This window comes from Phalacrocorax carbo, chromosome 8 (genome assembly GCF_963921805.1).
Source record: "Phalacrocorax carbo chromosome 8, bPhaCar2.1, whole genome shotgun sequence".
In the NCBI taxonomy this organism is placed as follows: domain Eukaryota; kingdom Metazoa; phylum Chordata; class Aves; order Suliformes; family Phalacrocoracidae; genus Phalacrocorax; species Phalacrocorax carbo.
Window position 1 is genome coordinate 7,493,107 of NC_087520.1, and position 19,079 is coordinate 7,512,185.

Below are 19,079 nucleotides of genomic sequence, written 5' to 3' on the forward strand. Positions count from 1 at the left end.
TGCAACCCTGAATCTCCAGTTTCCATGGCACACAGCAGCTCCCCGAACAACTTGTACACTTTCAGTTCTCCCTTTTCTGTGTGTAAAGATCTGCAGCCATTGCAGTGAGGGGAAATCAATGTCACTGACCTAATAGGTAAAAAGCAAAAGGTCGTTTTGCTTATTCAGCTACAAATAGGCTGGATGCTAGCAGGTCAGCTCCACTTGGGGGCTTATGTCATGTACAACACAAATTAAACTAATGTTTGGAAGAAACTTCAGTGGTAGCTGCCCAGAAGTGTCTCAGCCTGATGGAGTGTTGGAAGGGGGAGGAAATTGAGCCGATCTCTCTACAGCAGCCTGTGTTGCTGCAGGTAAGCTTTGTTGCTGGAGTAAATTCACTGCTTCTGCTCCAAAATTTGCCATAAGGAAAGGAGAGAGTGAGAAGAGAGGTGTAGGGTGGTTTACATTGCCTCCACAGCAGGCACAAGAGGCCATAGGACAGAATGACTGCCATAGTCTTCATCACCACGATAAAGGATCTTAATTACATGCTTGTGGGCCAAATGAAAATTAACTTCTCACAGTAGATGGCTGTAAGAAGGCCCATCCTAATTCTTCTCCAGAAACCAAGTGCCCTGTACTCACGTCCTACATGGGAACAGTCCAGGGGCATGTCGCAGATGTGTGGTGTGAGAGACTGCACTGCCTCCATTCAGCGGTGCAGTAACCCTGGTGCATGCTATTCTTTGTGCTCCTCCTTTGGAGACAAGGGTTTGCAGTGGCTATGTCTCTATTTTGGAATATAGACACCTGAGCATCTATCTATGTTGTGATATAAAAAAGGCAAGGACAAAGAAATATAATACATGCACTGAATGCAATTATCTGGCTTTGCCATTTCATGGCATTAATATTTTATCTCTTTGTGTGTGTGTTTATGAAGATCTTCCTTCTCAGTGGGTTTATTCCACAGTCCTGGCCTGGCCATCGAGAATGGTTGCTTCCTCCCAGATGCCTTTTCCCTTATGACAGACAGCTGCACTGCACAGTAGCTAGTATTGAAGGTGCTGGGCAGCCTTTTAGATTTCTTGTGTCTAGGCTTATTTGAACATAAATGTAAAAACAAGCACTGTGACTGCAAGAGGGACATGACACTGCCTGAGGGGCCAGCAGAAGGCATGGAGAGCAAATGGGGTATGTCTGTGACATAGCCTAAGACAAGGGTTGCAGTATTCTGTACCAGCTAAAGGAAATTGTGTTGAAAGCTTCGTGCCTAGGCATTACAGTCAAACTGAGAATTGATGAGCGGAACAACACTCGTTCATTGGCTACCTGGAGATATACAGTGTTTCTTCTGGATGCTGTTGTGTGAGATCTTACTTAGCATCACCAAGAAGTCTGCAGTTATTCCTAAATGATGGACAGAACAGACCAATTTCTGATGTGAACTTTGAAGGAAAAAAAACCAAAGGTTTTACTGGGGCTGCAAACTCAGCAAAAAAAAATCTCTTTCTCCATATACTTCTTATCACTTGAGTTACTCATTTGTGTGCCAATCACATCCAGGCATTGATTATCTTGTGCAGCCTGCTCCTCTGGCTGGCTTGGGAGTGGCAAGCAGCAAGTCTGTGTTGTGAAGGCATTCAGGAGCTTTGCAATTTGGCACAAAGGCATTTTGCTCCCAAGGGGGAAATGAGACAGGGCAGGAAGAAAATGTGAAGCGATCAAAGTAGTTCAATCTGATAATGCTGAAATGAAATTCTGCTTAGTGGCCTCGCAAGGAGCCAAGGAAATGGAAGATTATTTCAGACTGTTCCTTCCCAAGATACCCCAGTCTTGGCATCTGATGATGAGTGAGCTGATGAAAGCAGTGGCAGGCTGGAGGTAGTGCTGTGAAGAAGGGATGGAAGCTGTCAGAAAACTCAACAGGTTTCAGCCCCTGACTCAGGGGTTCTGTCAGACCAGCCTCTGCACTGAACAGTTTCGGTGAGAGACTTCACTTTGATAAACTTACATTTTGCTGATGGAAAAACACAGGGTAGAGACTAAAATCCCTCAGGAGGAGAGTCTGTTATCCCACCTGGACAGCAGAGCACAAGGGGCTTTATTTACATTGGGTTCATTCTCTAGAGAGGGAACGAACAAACATTGTTAAGGCTCCCTGCCCTGCAAAGGAGCTCTACAACTGACTGATTGTAAAAAAAAAAAAAAAAAAAAAAAAAAGCCCCCCATTCCCCCCAAAACCAACCACACAAAAAAAAAACCCATACTGGGAGAAGACCTTGGAAAGGTTAATAAGGGGCCTCTTACCTTGCCACAGCTGTAGCCAAGTAGCTAATCTGAAGCCTGGTGTGAAGGACACAGCTGGGCCAAAGGAAGGAAGTGTTGCTGAGGAAGAAGTCTGTTGCTTGATGAAGGTAGGTATGTGGTAGAGGGGTGGGAGCAGTACTCTGGTGCTTAATATGTGTGGGTTTTTTGTTCTAGAACCTAAAGCAGAAGGTTTTTCAGGGCTTTCCTACAAAAGGAGGGGAAGCCATATTCCTCCTGATGAAGGATGAAACTGCTGGAGGGTTGGGCTGTAGCTACTCTCCTGAGTGTCAAGCTTAGGAATTTAGTAGTGAGGTCTTGTGCTTCAGCTTGTGGTTTTTTATGTCCTTGTATTTAAGTTTCATAGTCTTATTTTGTGGCTTTTTTTCCCCCTTCCCTCCTCCATTCATTGCAAAGACAAACTTCAACCATAAACATGGCCAAAACACTGCAGGTCTAACATTGAAACTGCAGCGGACTGTGAGGTGTTGTGAAAACCTTTTCATTTTGCGTTGTATGACTTGTTACATGCTTATTATCTCTGTGGGGATGATGTCTGGGTTTAAGAATAACTGACTGCAGGCAACTAAGCTTAAAACTTAGCCTTTGCTACAGGCTTTGTGCATTGATAGTTATGTCTTTCACTGACCCTGGGGTGAGTGGGCTTGCTATTAAACGTGACCCATGTGCTTCATCAGTCATATTTGCTGTCTGCCGCACTGTGGCTTGCGAAGCTGGAGTGCATTGCTTAGTCTGTTTTGAGGGACGGTTTCTTATTTCATTGGAAAGCTCACGTACAGATGTCTCTGAACAAGTATTTAACATTTGGACAGTTGCAGCCTCCAGCTTCTCCTGTCCTTAGGAGATGCTGGGAGACGAACTGTGGCTGTGTTGCAGCTGGCTGGAAGGTTACGTTTGGTTTGCTCTCATGCATAACTATGGCATGAAGTCAACAGAAATAAATCTGCATATATATACTGTACCTAGGGAAGCCTGTGCTGGCTGTTTTGTGATTTTCTTTATTTTACGCTCTCTTGTTTGCTATGTGTGGACCCTTTTTAAAATACGGGACTGGGAGGTGTCATCTTAGGCCTGAGTCTATCTCCTACCAACTCTAGGTGATGATAAAAAAAAAAAAATTCCTCCTTCTCCATGTATCTTCACTATATACAAATTGTTCCCAACTGTCAAAGCCAGTGAGAGATCCATAAAACTTCTCCATTGGAAGAGAGATTAAGGGTATTGTTTGACTCCAGGTTTGCTGTTATAGCAGGAAATCTGTTAGATTAAATGCTCAGATAATCCTACCACCTGTCTCATGCTACAAAGTAAAGCCAAAGCTGGTGCAGTTTATTCACTTAAAGCCAAGATCCTGTTCCCTGGGTGCTTGACTTAGTTTCATTTTGAATAAAGAATATGTAGCTTTACTATAGGTTTCCTATCCTGGTATGGCTGGGGGGAAAGGTGTTTATACTTTGGAAGAGCAAAAAGGGATTTAACACTTTGTGGTTGGGAGTGGGAGTTGTTTGGTGTTTTTAATAAAAATAAGTGGATAGGGTGGATGCATCTTGCATTTGTCCTCTGGAATCCCTTTCTGTTGGATGCACTATTGTAATGCTTTGGGACAGAAGGAGGCTGTCCGGCCTTGCCCTGGCTGTTGTAGCTGGTAGTATCTTTCCCCTTGAAGCACTTGTTGGGTTTACAGGGGTATGTTCCCAATCGCAGGTTCCCTGGTCCTTACAGCAGATTGCAAGTGAGGTTGATGGATGTAAATTATGAGCCACAATCTAACAAAAATATCCAACTAAATATGTGTACCACTAGAGACTTTTATGTTGGGTCTATAGTTCTGCAGGATGCTTAAAGGAGTTTAGTTCACTCTCTCTAATGTCAGCTCTGCTTTGGGGAATTCAGTTTGGTGGATGATTTCTTCTCCCTCCCCCCCCCCCCCCCCCCCCCCCCCGGTTTTCTGGTGTCCATTTCTTGCCTTTTTCATTTTGAACTTTCGTGGGGCAAATATCAGCTTTCTTCCCAATCTGAGAGTTCTGTACCTTCTCCCAGTCCCAAGTCATAATCCTCCCTTCTGAGGTTTGTAGACCCAAGTGGCTGCATCAAATGCTTGGTTTGTTCTATTTTCCTGTATTTTCTTCTCTTCCTCTACCTTCCATGATGCCTCAAACTGTAAGTGAGAATTCACCTCCAATTTCTCTAATCTTCTGCATTGTGGCCTCATGATTTACGCTGACTTTTGAGATTCAGGCACTGAAAACTTAAATGGCAGCAGTGGTATTTTCTGTAGGAACTAAGAGCCCCACTACAGATATATTTTAAGAGATTGTCTAATTGTGTGTGGTATCCATAAAAACCTGTGGCTCTTCTCCTGCAGGTAGCAGTGCAATAGTAACCAAATATAAAATGACATAGTATTCTGAACCTGGCCAGGCTTAGTGTGCCTAATAATTGAGGTTTAAACCATAATGTTATTCTTCCTCTTTTGGCCATTGAAGCAGCTGGAGGAGTGTTACCATCATCAGTCCCAGGGCTTAGTGATAGACTACTGCTATCTTTATGGTAAAATGTTGAATTGCCTTTCTCCCTGCTCCCTTCCCCCCCCCTCCCCCAGCTGCCCCCCAGATATTTGATCACTTGCTTGACTTCAAAGTAATCAGGTCTGTCTCAAAATCCCTTCATGACAAGACCTTCTGCCCTTCCCAGAAACTGATGGGGAACTGATGCTGCCTGTTTGACCTGCTGCATCCTCAAACGGAGGGGGGAGTCTGGCTTCTCTGCAGAGTAAATCCCAGGTTAGTGAATCCCAAAGACCACTCTCACTTGCTGGGCTCTCATTTTCAGATGTTTCTGTACCTGTGTTGCTTGTGTTCTCATCAGCATTTACAAGCAGAACTGCTGTCCCCAAAGAAACACATTATATTAGGTTGTGCACAATGCTGTGTCAGCCTGACATCTGGACTAGCTTGTCAGAGCTGGCTTGGGTATTTCTAGACAAGGCAATGTGCCCAGAGGGTGTTCTTGGGTTCCCATGGGAACTTTTTCTATGGAAGATAGACTATGAAATGAGTGGCATCTGGAGAGGATAGCAAGTCCCTGCAGTGTGTCTTGGAGGTGAACTGCATCTTTTTCTCTCATGCTAGTCTATGCTAATTTTATGGAGCATCCTGCATACTGGGATCCCGTGACATCTTTGTATGACTGCTCCAATGCACCTTGCAATGTAGTACAGATATATTGAAAAACATGTCATTGTAACGTGCTCTGTACACTGCACAGGGATCCCTTGTGGGCCTGCTCCTCTCCCTTGCAGTCTGTCGATCACCTCTGCTAGATCGTGTAGGAACAGACAATTTATTGCCTGTAACACCAGAGGAGGTATCCAGTAAAACAGTACATTAGGAACAGATGTGTATTTTGGTTCTAGTCCTTTCTCATTTGCTTTATATACAAATGAATCCATGAATACACTCCTTGCCTATGAACTCTGACAAATCCTGCAATCTAACTATGAGATGTGTTTCTTTGTGCTTGGACAGAGTAACAGCTTTTTTTTTCCTACTACTGGAACTGAACTGTCCTCAACCCCAAACACTTCCAGAAGAATGGTACAGTGTTAAAAGAGACTCATAACCCCAGGCATATAGGTCTTGATCTCCTCCGACAGTGGTGTGCACGACAAGCAACTTGTTCAATTCAAGAGGTGTGATCTATATGTAAAGCCTATAACATCCTGCCTGAATGCACGAAACACCTGAAGCTGGAGTCTTGCATCCTTCATTCAACAGCTTTTATAGAAAAAGTATTACCAAAGAGTAATTAAAAACCATATTTCTGGATTACCTTTAATTAGCACAGAGGTAAGGCACTGCACCTCCAGAGTTTTCCTTTGCTGTTCACTGATTATGTCACAACCAATCTTTAATAGTTTTCAGATGGAGCAATTACCTCCTGTGCTTGTGATCCTCTGCTCCTAGTGTCTTGCCAATTAGATACAGCCTTTAGCCGTGTTCAATAATTTTGTCTGAAGTGACCCTTAACTTGCAAATACTGGTTTTGATTTTTTTAATAAAAAAAAAAATCCTTGTCGAATGGAAATACGTCTCCAAGAAAATAATCATCTAGTGATTCTCTTAATCTTTGGGAATCTGAAATCTGGTGCAGAAGGAATTCGAGTTCAGCTGAATTCACTTCACTTAAAGTGATGATTCAAACTTCTGGATTTCTATGCATTTAAACACAAAGTATCTGCAACTCCCTCTGAGCTTGGAGCCTTAGGCAAGTCTTCAGAAAAGACTGTTTCCTTTTCTGACCCTTAAACTTTTCCTGTACAGTGTTTTCATAGAGATGCACATAGAGTTGGTGTGATCTTCAACTACATGCAGTGCGAGTCTTATGTGGTGACCATTAATTTACTCAAAACTCAGGTAAAATTGGGAACACGGAGACAATATTTTCCTCTGGTCACACTAAAGAGAAGTGTGATGCTGCATTTGCTGGGAGTGCAATGAGGCTGAGCAGCTGTGCTGTGATTTTTTTTTTTTAACTTACCATAGTTGTTTCTGCAATCGAACCAAAGCTGTTGATGAAAATGTTGCAGCTGACGTTCACTGGTGGGCCTGCATGACAAATACAGATTGGAACAGCAGTTCACCATGTGCTTCTAAGGCAAAGTATTTTCACCCTGTAGTATTAAAACCTATTGTGGGAACAGGGTGACTGAGGGGTGGATATGGGAATAAGGTCTGGATGACCCACTTAGTCTAGTCTTGGTTCTAATGCCAGTTTGACATCAGACGATGCTTTTGCTTTGCCTCTGTTCCTCTGTTTCGGAGACTGTTTATATATCTCTCTGTGAACTGTTTTGATGAAAAGGAATAGATTATAGCCAGGCAGGACAGCTTTCTAGATATCTTGACATTGCTGTATGGGTGCCAAGCTCACCTTGAACATGATGGCAATATATCCCAGAAAAGCTGAAAGACTGTTGACAGACCCTCTTGTTTAGAGCTCTATACTTTCAGATGCTTTAAATGAGTACTTTAAATGATTCTAAATTAGACCACATGCTCCCTAACGGAGCCAGTGCAGCAGAGTGTGCTGTAGGGATCAGGTTGGGTAAAGGAGCAAGTACCCTGTGTGGTACTAGTGGTGTCTGCTAAGGCTCACAGCTGGATAGGAGACATCAGGGCCCTGCTAGCAGAAATTCTCTGTCCTGTTTTGGGAGAGGGTGCTCACAGACTTTGGGCTATGCGTCTCCTGGACTTTATTTGCTTTCAGACCAAAGCTTTGCTTAGCTTGCCTGTACTAGAAAAGTTCAGGGGCCACCAAAAGAGGGGACTGAGGATTAAGGGATGAAAAGATTGTGGTTAGAGGTTATGGGTGTCAGCCTGTTCATGTGCTACTGGTCCCAAATGTATCAGTATGACTGGAAGTGGATCACAATATTGCCTGGAAAATTTGAAAATGAAAATGCTGCATTTGGACTGAGGGAGATGTCAAGAGCTGCAGTTCAGCACAACACAAACAGCTGGAGAATGTTTTGGAACCAGAAGCATTCTGGTGCCTGGCAAACTGGTGGCTTGCCCACATATGAGAGGATCTTTGTAGAGCCTTACCAAGGGGAGGGGAAAAGCAAAAGGGGCACCTGTTGCTCTAGGGGCTCCCGAAGGAGCTGCTACTGGTCCTGCCCAGTGTGTGGTGGGGAAAGGAAGCCCAGCAAAGAGCAGAGAATACCCACCAAGAACCAAGGTCCCCTTTTAACACTGGGGAGTTAATCTCCTATCATTCCTGTGACAGATGCTTCTGGGAAGATAAGATCTATGGAAGTGGTGAATGTGGGTTTTTTAGATTATTTCCCCATCCTTTATGGAGATGAGGATGGTGTCTGCATTTCAAGCACTGCGTGATGGCTCAGCCTTGGGAGTGAGGCTTGCCCCCTAAGGCCACATCTGCAGTCTGGCAGCTGCTGCAAGACGAAATACTGGGAAGGGGGGGAGGAATGGCTTTGACAAGAGGCTTGTGCCTCTAATCAGTGCAAACTTCCTCCTGTGTGGAAATTAATGGAATATCATGATTGCTAAGTAACATTTGGAGCTTGGTTTACTCCTCTTCATTTCCCTTTCCTCCTCTCCTACTTTGGCTTCTTCTGAAACTTTGTGCCTGTCCTCTGCAGGAGTGGGATTGCAGCCACGTATCAGCAATGCTCTCTATGGCTGGGATTTTCTTGGTTCCAGTCCCAGGCAATCTGAGCAGGCTTCTGTCTAAGCAGCTCCCAGGCAGCCCTTTGCCAGCGCAGCAGCAGCTCACATAATATTCAATCTGTGCAGCTCTTCCTCCAGACTGTTAAACGTAGGCATGGGCTAAAATATCAGATACAAAATGGTGGGGTGTTTTTGCCTCTTTCACCAGCCCCTCTTATCCAACAGGCTTGTGAAGTTTTTCCAGCAGCTGCAAGCACACATTTGATCAGGCTTTAACACTTATTTCACCCCTTCTGTAGTGTTCCCATTAAGCTCAGGAGTAACAGTTGTCTTCTTTAGATCCATCTCATGAACCATACAGAAGATACATGTGCATGTGACTTCCCTTCCCAGAGGGCACAGCACAAGAAAAATGCTGAGCTGACCTCCTGGATGACTGCATGTGCTCATGCCGCTGACATGCATGGAAGATTTTGGCCCTCCTCTTCCTGATATGAAGTTGAGTGTGGGATGAGCTGGGCCCACTGCCTGGAAGACGACTCTCCTTGGGGCAGCCCAGCTCTTGTTGAGGCACTGTACTCTTCCCAGTGCATCCAAGGTGGGCTGTGAGCACTCTGCAGGGTTTTAGGTTGTGTGAGGCTCTAGAAACTTCCCTGCCAACCACTGAAATGCATCACCTCTGCAGAGGGATGTAGCTGTGAGGAATATAGATTTCCAGCAACAGGGTTAAGGGTGCAGCCTCAGTGAGAGGTCCCTTGTCCCACACCTGCTGGCTTCAGCTTTGCCCCTGCCTGCCTGACTTCATCCTCCATCTTAAACCAAAGCCCAAATGCTGCTTCCTTCTTCTCAGAATGTGAATCCCCAGCTAAGTCCAGACTTTAATGCATTTTTTGAAAAGCTGCAATCTTCTTTTTGTTAATCTTTCCCTCCCCAAAAATCAATCTGATACGGATCTTCGGTATTATTTTAATTTAGATCTAAGCCATTAAAATGTCCTTATGAGTTACTGCAGTTAATTTAAATGACATGCTTTGAGAGCTACAACCCCAAGCTCTGTAAAACACCTCCTATGCCTCCCATATAAATTGGAGCCTGATTTATGTGTGGGAGGCTAAGCCAGCAAAACTGCCCTGGGGGGAAGGTGTAGTTCATTGAAATAAAACTGAAATTAAATTATCTGAAATAAAAATGCAATACAGCTGCCTTGAGCAGGAAGATAATGTACACATTTCATTAAATATTTAAGTTTAATTTCTTTTGTGTGTGTGCATAATTTAGTGGTAGGCAGGTTTAAAGAGTGGTTTTTTAACTCTTTGTGATTTTGATAAAACCAGCAGTGTGTTCTGTTGCCTAGTTGATTACTAGGACATCAGCTTCCCACCTATCTTCGGATTTAAAAGCCCAGAATAGAGCTTATTTCTTGAAGCTGGATGGCAGGTGCTGTCACTATGATTAATGGGTCCTGGGAGCCCTATGTTAGCATTGCCAGTGACTCTTGGGGCAAGGAGGAATTGGTGGTAGGAAAAAAAAAGTGAATGAAACGAGCACTGAAGAAGGCTAGACAGTGGCTGAGAGGGGGTAGGTCCTGCTTTATTTCTGGTTGTGATTCAAGGGCAAACAGCTCTGTGAATGTGAGCTTGGTTTAAAAAAAAATAAATCCCAGAAACCTCACCCTTGTTAGAAGAGTTGTTTTCAGGAGCAAAGAAAGATGTTCTGTTGCCTCTTCCAAGGCCTGCTTCTGTGCTGTTTGGCTGCCAGTAAGTATAAGACAAACTGGGGAAATCAGGTGTAAAATGCAACTGTTGTGATGGGGCTGTGTTGGTCACTAGCTTAAGAATTCCTCTACTATGGGGACAGTCATGGGTCAGAGCTGCCCCGGCATCTTGCTGAATTCCTCCGGAGCGGATGGGAAAGACTCCTGTTGACTTTGGTGGCTGTAAGGAGGGACCACTGTCAGAAGGTGCTGTGGGCAGTGACTTAGGGGGAAAGGAAAGTTGAAGGGTTTTCTCCTATTCCATAAGATGTTCAGCTCCCCGCTGGTCACTTCTTGGTTTGGCAAGATCCCCGATCCCTCAATGTGTTGATATTGAAGTGCTTCCTGCATGTAAAGGTATTATGAGGTTGTTTGCATTCTGAATGGAAATTGGATGCCTTTTCAGATGTCTACAAGGGATTGAGATGCCAAATCTATCAATATCATACATATTTCATATAAACATAAAGATTGTTCATATTCTATATACAGTTAGGGAGGTATTCATGAAGGTTGCATGCAGTTTTCGGTCCCAAAATGGAACAAAGCCACAAAAGCAGGGTTTTTGCATACCTTTAAAATTTGGCCTGATCCTGGCATCATATCCTGAAGTTCGCCCCATCAACTTATCCAAGAAGTCAGAAGGAGACATGGGTTTAGGGGCTGATCGTGCTGCTGCTTCAGCTTCTTTGGAGGCTGCCAGGCTGTGTGAGTAAAAAGAGAGGAGGTTTTAGCCTACATCCCATACTGGGAAGTGTTTGGGGTCCAGAAACTGAGCAGTCAGCATCTCATTCCTGCTGTGAAGGATAGGTACCCATGTGAATTCCTAATGAAGCTAGTCTCTGCTAATTTGTTTGCCCAGCCCAAACATCTCTGAATACAGAATCCCAGCTGTCACCAAAGTAGAAGAGAGATGATGAGTGGAGAAAATCCTTTTGTGAGTTTAGGTATAGCTCCTTGGCGTGCCACTAAATTACAAACGTGAACTCTGGCATTGAGCTCCACAGGAAAAATACACTCTGAGATTAGCCTTGGGCAGCAATTACTGCTTAATTACATGGCAAATAGCAAGGAGTGGTATTTGGTACTTTGACAGTCTAATTTTCCAAAAGGCGGGTAGGATCAGAGCAATCTGGAATTTGAGGCTTAAATGACTGTCATGTGCTTGCACAGCTTCTGCAGAGCCTTTGGGACTGTAGGGGATAGGTGTATTTTTGCTTGCTGGTCAGTCCAGCATTTGCTATTGGTACCTGCAATGCAGGGGTCTGAGTTCAATACAGCAACACGGTCTCTGGACTGGGAGGTGTCTGGAGTGTGATCCTGAAATGATACTCATATTGGGATGAGGATGAAAGGAAATGAAATCTTTCTGGGACCTGTATGGCCTCTGGGGCAGAAAGAATGAAATTACCAATTTATCTGTAGAAGATGAGGATCTAAGGCTGGCAACGTGCCTTCTGACTCTCGGAGTGTGCAAGATCTGCAGCGTGATGATTTGGGCCTAGGAAGTGTCTGTTGTTGCCACCTGTGTGGGAACAAGTGACCGCTGGTACTAGGTGCTCATTCTCAATTTTGCAAGAAGGTTTGATTTCCAAGACAGGAATAGACACTGTTCAGATCCTTCCCAAGGTTATATGGATTCTACTCAAACACAGATCTGTTCCCAGTCTGAAAGTGTGGTGTAAAACTGCGTAGATTAGCAAAAAAAAAACACCAAACCAAACACCCACCCAAAAAACCCCACCACCAAACCCAAACCCAAACAACAACAAAACCCCCACCCAAACAAAAAACCCCAACCCCCCCAAAAACCCCGTGGGTGACAATGTGCTTAGGGCAAGAGCTGTCTCAGCCTGATGCCATTCAAAACGTACAGGCAGTATTGCAATGCAAATGTATAACAAAGCAAAGAAAGCTGCTCAGGAGGAAGTGAGGTTCGTTGCTTCACCCTTTGCAGAACTCCTGAACTTTTTAAGTACAAGGGCTGCGTGAGAACTGTGAGAAGTCACTACGGCAAAACAGCTGAGAGGCTCAAGCATGTTTACAACAGGCAGAAGATATTTAGCTACATATGTCCTCACAGATGGCACCGTGGAGTCCTCTTAGAGCATGAGGACCTCACCTTGGGAAGTTTTGCATTTCCTGTCTCAAGAGAGTCTGCAGTAGTCAAACCTGCTGTCTTTCAGAAGAGTAGTGCTAAGTACTGATCCAAGATCTATCCGGAAGAATTTAGGGACAGTTACTATGCATAACATTAATATGACCCTGCATCCAAAGACCTATTAATAAAATGCAAGTTTGAGCTGAGACTCCAAAGACATGAGTTGTCTAGACAAGGCCTTGACAAGAGCATTTTGAACCACAGAGTTCCCCAGAGACTATAAAAATGGATGGGATTCAAAAGGGCTTGGGTGCCATAATTTCAGAGTCAAGAGTAAAAAGTCAAGTAGTAACCTGTATTGCATTGACTCTCTTTTGTAGTCTTAGCAGCTGGTGGCTTGCCAAGCCTTGGTTTTCATTCATGCAAACTCACAACTGCAGTCTGGCTTCTTCTGCAAGCTGCAATTGTATTAGAGTTCTCCGAGTACTAGGTTTTTATTTAATTGTTAAAAATTGTTTAATTTCTGCAATAAGGAGGGCAGAAAAATTCCAGATTATTTCCAGTGAAAGTCTAAAACTAAGATTTAATTTACTATTGATACCTTCACAGTCCGCTCACAGACAGGACCCTATCTAAACTGGCTGATGAGCACTCATGCTTGGAGATGATCTGACAAGGTGTGGATCTAGCTTTTACTACAGCCACTTGCCATTTCTTGTCTTGTCCCCACCTCTGCTTTAAGAAGCTATGGAAAGGCAAACCAGTGTGTTTCAGAGGTAAATAGGGTTGTGGAATGGCTGATGTTCTTTAGAGTGTTTTTGGGTTTTTTTTGTTGTTGTTGTTCCACCACCCCCCAAGGAAAACATCAGGGTGCAATTAATTTGCAAACTCGAGGAAGAAAGCAGGGAGTGGGAGGACAATCAATACTGGGCTTGACTACTGCATTCCAATAGAGTGTCTGCATGGCAATGAGTCTAGAGAAAAGACTGCAATTAAGCAGCAAATGACTTGATAACCAAAGTCTCCTGCCACTTCAGCAACAAGATGCCAGATAGTGCAATACCCTGACTTCTTCTCATTAACTGTAGACCGGAGGAAGTATATGAAAGTGGAAACTGTGAGTAGGGGCAGGGGGGAAGAGGCAATACAAATCTAATAAGCTTAAAGTGCAAAAAGATAATTTAAAACTGCAATTCCCTTGGCATTCACTTTAAAAAATGAGGTTAAAAAAGCACAGAATTCAGTGTTCAGCTTTTCTGTAAGTTCAGCGTGGAAGCCCATGCTGAATATGTTCACTCCACTTCCAATGAGCGAGTCTGCTGGTATTTCTTGGGTGCAGTTTTCTGATTCTTTCTGCTTCAAAGTTGCAAGTAAATTGATTTCAGGGGCTCAGTTCCTACACGGAGGAATATACCTAAGACAAATGATTCTTACAAGCATCTGAGAGAGGATGACCCTCTCACAGCCCCAGTGTTCTTCACAGCTTCATGCCCATCCCTACAAGCAGTTTCTGTGAGCACCTTTGGGGATGCGCTGAACTGTCAAACATGGTTTCATGCCTGCTGGTGTGTGTTTTAGAAGCTCTGGCTGCTGTGTGTTGTTACCCTGGTGATCTAGGAATGATGAGTTCTGAGTCTCTTCCAGTTTCTATTTGGTTACTAAACGTTTTCTTAAAACTAGTTGTAACAACTCCCCGCCCCTTCCCCAAATTTTAACAAGAAAAGGCAAGAAAGCAGGGATGAGGAAATAGCAAAATCTTTCCAGAAGCAGGCTCTGTGGGCAGGAGACAGATGTGTCTAGCTCAGAAGTAACAGTAGAAAAAAACCTGGGAGCTACAGAGTGGCTGACCCACCCCACCATGCTTTGGAGGAATGGGTTACATCTAACACAGCACTGAAATGTTCACTCTGGTTGTGACAATTGAGCTTTGCTATGGCGGTTCAGCTTGGCACCCAAAAAAGCTATCAGCTTTTGCTCTATTCCAGGTCTCTCTTTTGGCCACTGCCTTGGGAGCTTTCTGGGATTTAGTTCTTGCAGAAGCACTCTCGAAAATCCCATAGGACTGTTAATCTCCTTACACAGCAGAAACAAGGAGAGGGAAATTGCCAAGCGATTTGAGAATTATTGATGGAAATTTAGGGTGGGTTGTTGTGTTGTTCAGAGAGAAAACTTATTCTCCAAATAAAAAAAGGCAAAACACAGAGAAAAACCCAAGTATGTAGTTTGCATTGGTGCAAGAGTGTTGTCTGAGCCAAGAGTGTCTTGGTGCATTTTAATAGCAGCCAGACAGTCACTTATCTTATTTACTGGTATAATCCCTAGTGGTTCTGGCTGAGGAAGTGCCATCAGGCGATCATCGCAGCACCAGTAATGGGAAGGATCTCTTCAAATGTTGATGAACTAGCACAACCTTTTGTGATATTAACGCTGGCATGTAAGCAGATGCCACCAAGCCCCTAGGAGGTCCAGCCCACCAGCAAGCACTGAGGGTGAAAGCTGCTGAAGGTGAACAGCCCAGCTGCTCGGGATACCTAAGAATTACATTCCTTAATGGAGCAGTCAAGCTTTGCCTATTACTGGTTTCCCTCAGCCTGTACAGGCACTGTTGCTCTGCCAGCATTACTTTGTTTTGGCTAAACAGATTATATATTCTTATAAAAAGTTATTTGGTTTAGAAAGTGGCTTTTCTGTGACCTGGAGATGTTGGTATGCTTGGTTCCCTGCTCCCCAGGTGGCTGTTTCTTCCTTCTCCCATCACCCTCCACCCCATTTATATGGCCCTTGTCCAATATTTTCATGATTTTTTTTCCGCTGTGCCCACGGTTGTCCATCTAATTAAGTCCAACCTTACAAACTGCCCTGTTCTGCTTGAACGCTGATACTGAGAAATAGAATTTTTTTTCTTCTTTGTGAAGAAGAGAAATGAAGGAATTTAATTAGCGCTGGGCCTCAATTCCCCTGTCAAATAATTTAACTGTTAATCATTAATTCTGAGGGTAAAAAACAATGTCTGGCAGCAGAAGCACAAACGGTTGCAAAACAAGTATTTGCAGAGGAAGTCTATCTCTGCAAAGTGGAAGGCTTAGGTGCCTGTGAAGGTAAACTGGTGCAACACCAGTGGCTCACAACAGCGCTGGGTTTGTTCCTCTGGTTAGGCTCTCTGCAGGTTGGGGAAATAGAAGGGATCTGATCATTTACCCCAGTTCAGTGCTGCTCAGCAAAGGTTTCTGAAGAGGTTTATTTACTTTTGAAACAAAATACAAGCCAGAAAGCTTGGCAGGGATCTATTGGAGTATTGTTCAGGTGGGCTGGTTCACACATTTGTCCTTCAAATGTGGTGTTTTCAGTAAGTAGGTATCCATGGGAGAGAAATAGCTGTCAGACTTTGAGGCAGGCTGAAGTTTCCTCAAATACCTTCAAAGCCAGGCATTTCTAGAGCAGTGTGAGGTCTTAGGGACACAGGAGAATCCATGATCTTAGTTTTTACTGACTCCAGCAGGCTCTGAAAGGCATGGTTACAAAGAGAACATCAGAGGGTTGGATGCAGAAATGCATCGTGCTGTCCCTGATTAACTAGGGTTACCTGTGGTAATTTTCCCCCTGCTCTGCTTGCCTGGGTTTCCTGGACCATCTCCTTGGTACCATCTCCCTGGTCCCTGAGGTGGTGCCTCTTGGGCGCAGAGACCAGAGATCAGCAAAGCCCAGCCTGTACTCAGCCTCTGCTGATGCTGGGGCTGCCCATCTCCATCTTGTCCCCAGCAGCTGGAAGGAAGAAGGACAGTTAAGAGATTTTCCTGGTGAAAAGGAAAAGGGGCAGCCTTAAACTCTGTACCCAGCCTTTTATTTCTGACTGCACATCAACATGTTATCTTGAGGGAAATGCTGCCAGACACTGGTCTGGAAAAGCTTGGCAGAGACAGCAAGCAGACTTTTTTTTTTTAATTATTAGATTTGCTATCAAAATGAATAGCACAATCAATATTGATATGCACTTCAATTAAAAAGGATGGAACTCACTGTCTGCATGTTTTCTCTGTCACACTGTCTGAATTCCTGGCATACAGAAATAGACGTAGACAGGATAAAAGAAGAGACTCCCAGTGCTGTACCTTTGGCCTGGCATGGTGCGGAGCAGAAGGAGCTCAGAGTGTTACAGATGTGCTGGTTGCAATCCATGTGGTCATGCTCAACAGTCCATGCAGTATGGATGTGGGGTGTGCTACAGGGGTGAATTTGCAAAGCCCGTTCTCAGAGGTGCAGAGAAAATTTGAACTTGGTTATTTTCTTAATTCAGCTGAGAGCTTATGCAAAAGAAGCATTGAACAGACCTGGATGTTAGGACAGGGTAGGAAAAGAGACGTGTACGGAAAGACTGGTGAAATATGGAATTTGAGAGCCTGTGAGAAGGACATGTCACTCAGAAAGAAATGGGCAAGAAGCTATTATTTATCCCTATTCAGGGAAGAAAAAGTGGGCTTGTAGAATGTTGCTGTCTCTGTCCTGGGTGGTAGTGCTCTGTGCCGTAAGCTGTTTAAACCAATTCAAGCTTTTGCACTAGAAGTAACTGCATTGCAGTAGTCACAGGTTGTAATTGGTTAAGGTTTTAACCCAAAGGATCCCAAAACACTCTCAAAGGTCCTGCACAACACGTTACTGCTGCTCCCTCTGGCTGTACAGAAGGAGAGGAGCTGGGAGGCGCTTTTCCATGGACCTCAGGGAATTAACCCTCTGTGATCATTCCCATCCAGGGAAAGCTGCAACAACTTTACTGGAGTGAGAAAAATCTCCAGACTGAAGCATTCTGTGTTCCACTGCCACTTTCCTGACGCCCATGGCTCCTACCCCATATGGCAAAACATCCTGTCTAGATCTATAAAACATCCCAATTACACTGATTAACTCTGTGGAAAGACACCAGCACTTGGAACAATTGCTGACTCTGCCTGGACACAGCAGTAAGAAAATAATAAATGTCTGGACAATCAGTTGTGGGGTGTGTGTGTGTAGAAACCTGCATGTTGTATAGATGAGATGGGAAGAGCACAAGGACAACGACAAATTGCATGGGTATAGTGCTCAGTTGCATGCAAGATCCCCGCTCTTACAAGGACTGTTGTTTAAACTCTCATATGTTGCATGTCACCCTTGCTTATTGCATATTATAAAAATGTGTCTTAAATTCAGTTTTGAAGCCACAGGCATTCTCTCTAGTGACATTCTCAACTAATCTCTCTTCCAGAAGGGTCTACAGCTCTTAGAGCACAAGTAGTGACTTTCTGGAGATGTGTGATCTTAAGCCACTGAGACAGTCTTGAAAGCATAACTCAGACAATGGAGAAGCACAAGTCAATGCTCAGGTTTTAATCACTTGTGAAATAAATCCAACAAACGCTGCCATTGACTCTTATATATACATATATTTAAGGGTTTTAAAAAAAGACTTATAATTGCATTTTTCATTGGTAAAAAACAAAGGGAAAAAAGTCACTGCAAAGACAAAAGCATGTGTCTAGCTTCACACACACTGAATATTCCCTTTAAAGTCAGGGGGGTTAGTCAGATATTTCAAGTTATGCATAAACAGCCTTCCTGAATGCAGTAAAATAAGGGAAAAAATGTCTTTACAAGATGAGCCTTCAGATTCTAGGTAACAATATTCTCTTCACTGATGTGCTCTTGATCTAGTGTTTGGATGGAGAGCTGCAGTGGGAACCTCAATTGACGTCAGAAGGTTTTAGATCACAGACCAGACGAGTGTCAGAGAATTAAGAGAACTCATGGATGCTCTTCTATCTATAGCTCTGCAGTTGCACTATCAGTCGCATTTTCATGAGTTCAAATAGTTTGCTACAACAGCTTTTTAAAAATTAGTTTTGGTTTAAGGATTTATGCTGCTTGTTATGATTGGATAAGGATATTGTAACTGCTTTTTTACTTTTTGATAAATCAGAGGTGGTATGAATATAATTCTTTTTTTGAAAGAGAGATCACATGCAGTGAAGAGTGGTGGTGGGTTTTATCTTCTGAAACTTTTTGCTACAAATCCTTTGAAAAGCCCTCCCGAGTGAACATACATAACCTTCCTACAGCATTGTGGGCCCCATAGTAAAACTGGGGCTCTCTTTTGTGTGTATTTTGTACTGTGAAAAATGAGTTGCATGATAAGAAAGCTCATTTTGATATTTTCTGATAGAATTAGTTGTTGTCACTGCAATGCAAATACTCTGCTGGAGATGAATGTTCCCTCTGTGCTGTCTGTGATTCCTGGTATAATTTATCAGTTTATTAATGAACTATAATGAAATGTAACTTCTGGAGTGAATGTGTCCTCTCTGTGTCCCCTGCCCAGAAGGGCTCTTTACCTCCCCACCCCGCTGCCTCCGACTTTGGTCTCTTCAGCTCCCTGAAAAAAAAACCCCATCTTTTCAACCCTGGCAGTGCTGCAGGGCCCGTGTTGGTACAGGAGAGTAGGTTGTGTTTGATGAGGCTTGTGTTTTGTCAGCCATGCTGCTGGGAGATGATTTCTAAGCCCATAGCTCTCTGTCAGGGTGTGATGGATGGGGGTGGAAGCTGGAGGATGCTTGCGATTCTCGGGCACATGGGGTGGCAGGAGATGTGGGATGCACACATTTTAATTTGTAAATCAGATATTAGGAGCTCTGGTGCAGGAAAAAGATCCGCATGTGTGTGGATATGCCAGGAACTATTGCCCTGCTCAGCAGCA

The 19,079-nt window shown here is 43.9% G+C and overlaps 1 protein-coding gene across 1 annotated transcript in view; it reads right to left on the minus strand.

Annotated features, from left to right (window-relative positions):
- GLRA1 (glycine receptor alpha 1) overlaps positions 1–19,079 on the minus strand; it is a 41,097-nt gene that overhangs the window by 13,963 nt on the left and 8,055 nt on the right. Inside the window, exons 2-3 of the mRNA XM_064458511.1 lie at positions 10,828–10,958; positions 6,850–6,917 (exon numbers count right to left, since the gene is read on the minus strand). Coding sequence (XP_064314581.1) covers positions 6,850–6,917; positions 10,828–10,958 — 199 coding nt within the window. The remainder of the gene's footprint in view (positions 1–6,849; positions 6,918–10,827; positions 10,959–19,079) is intronic.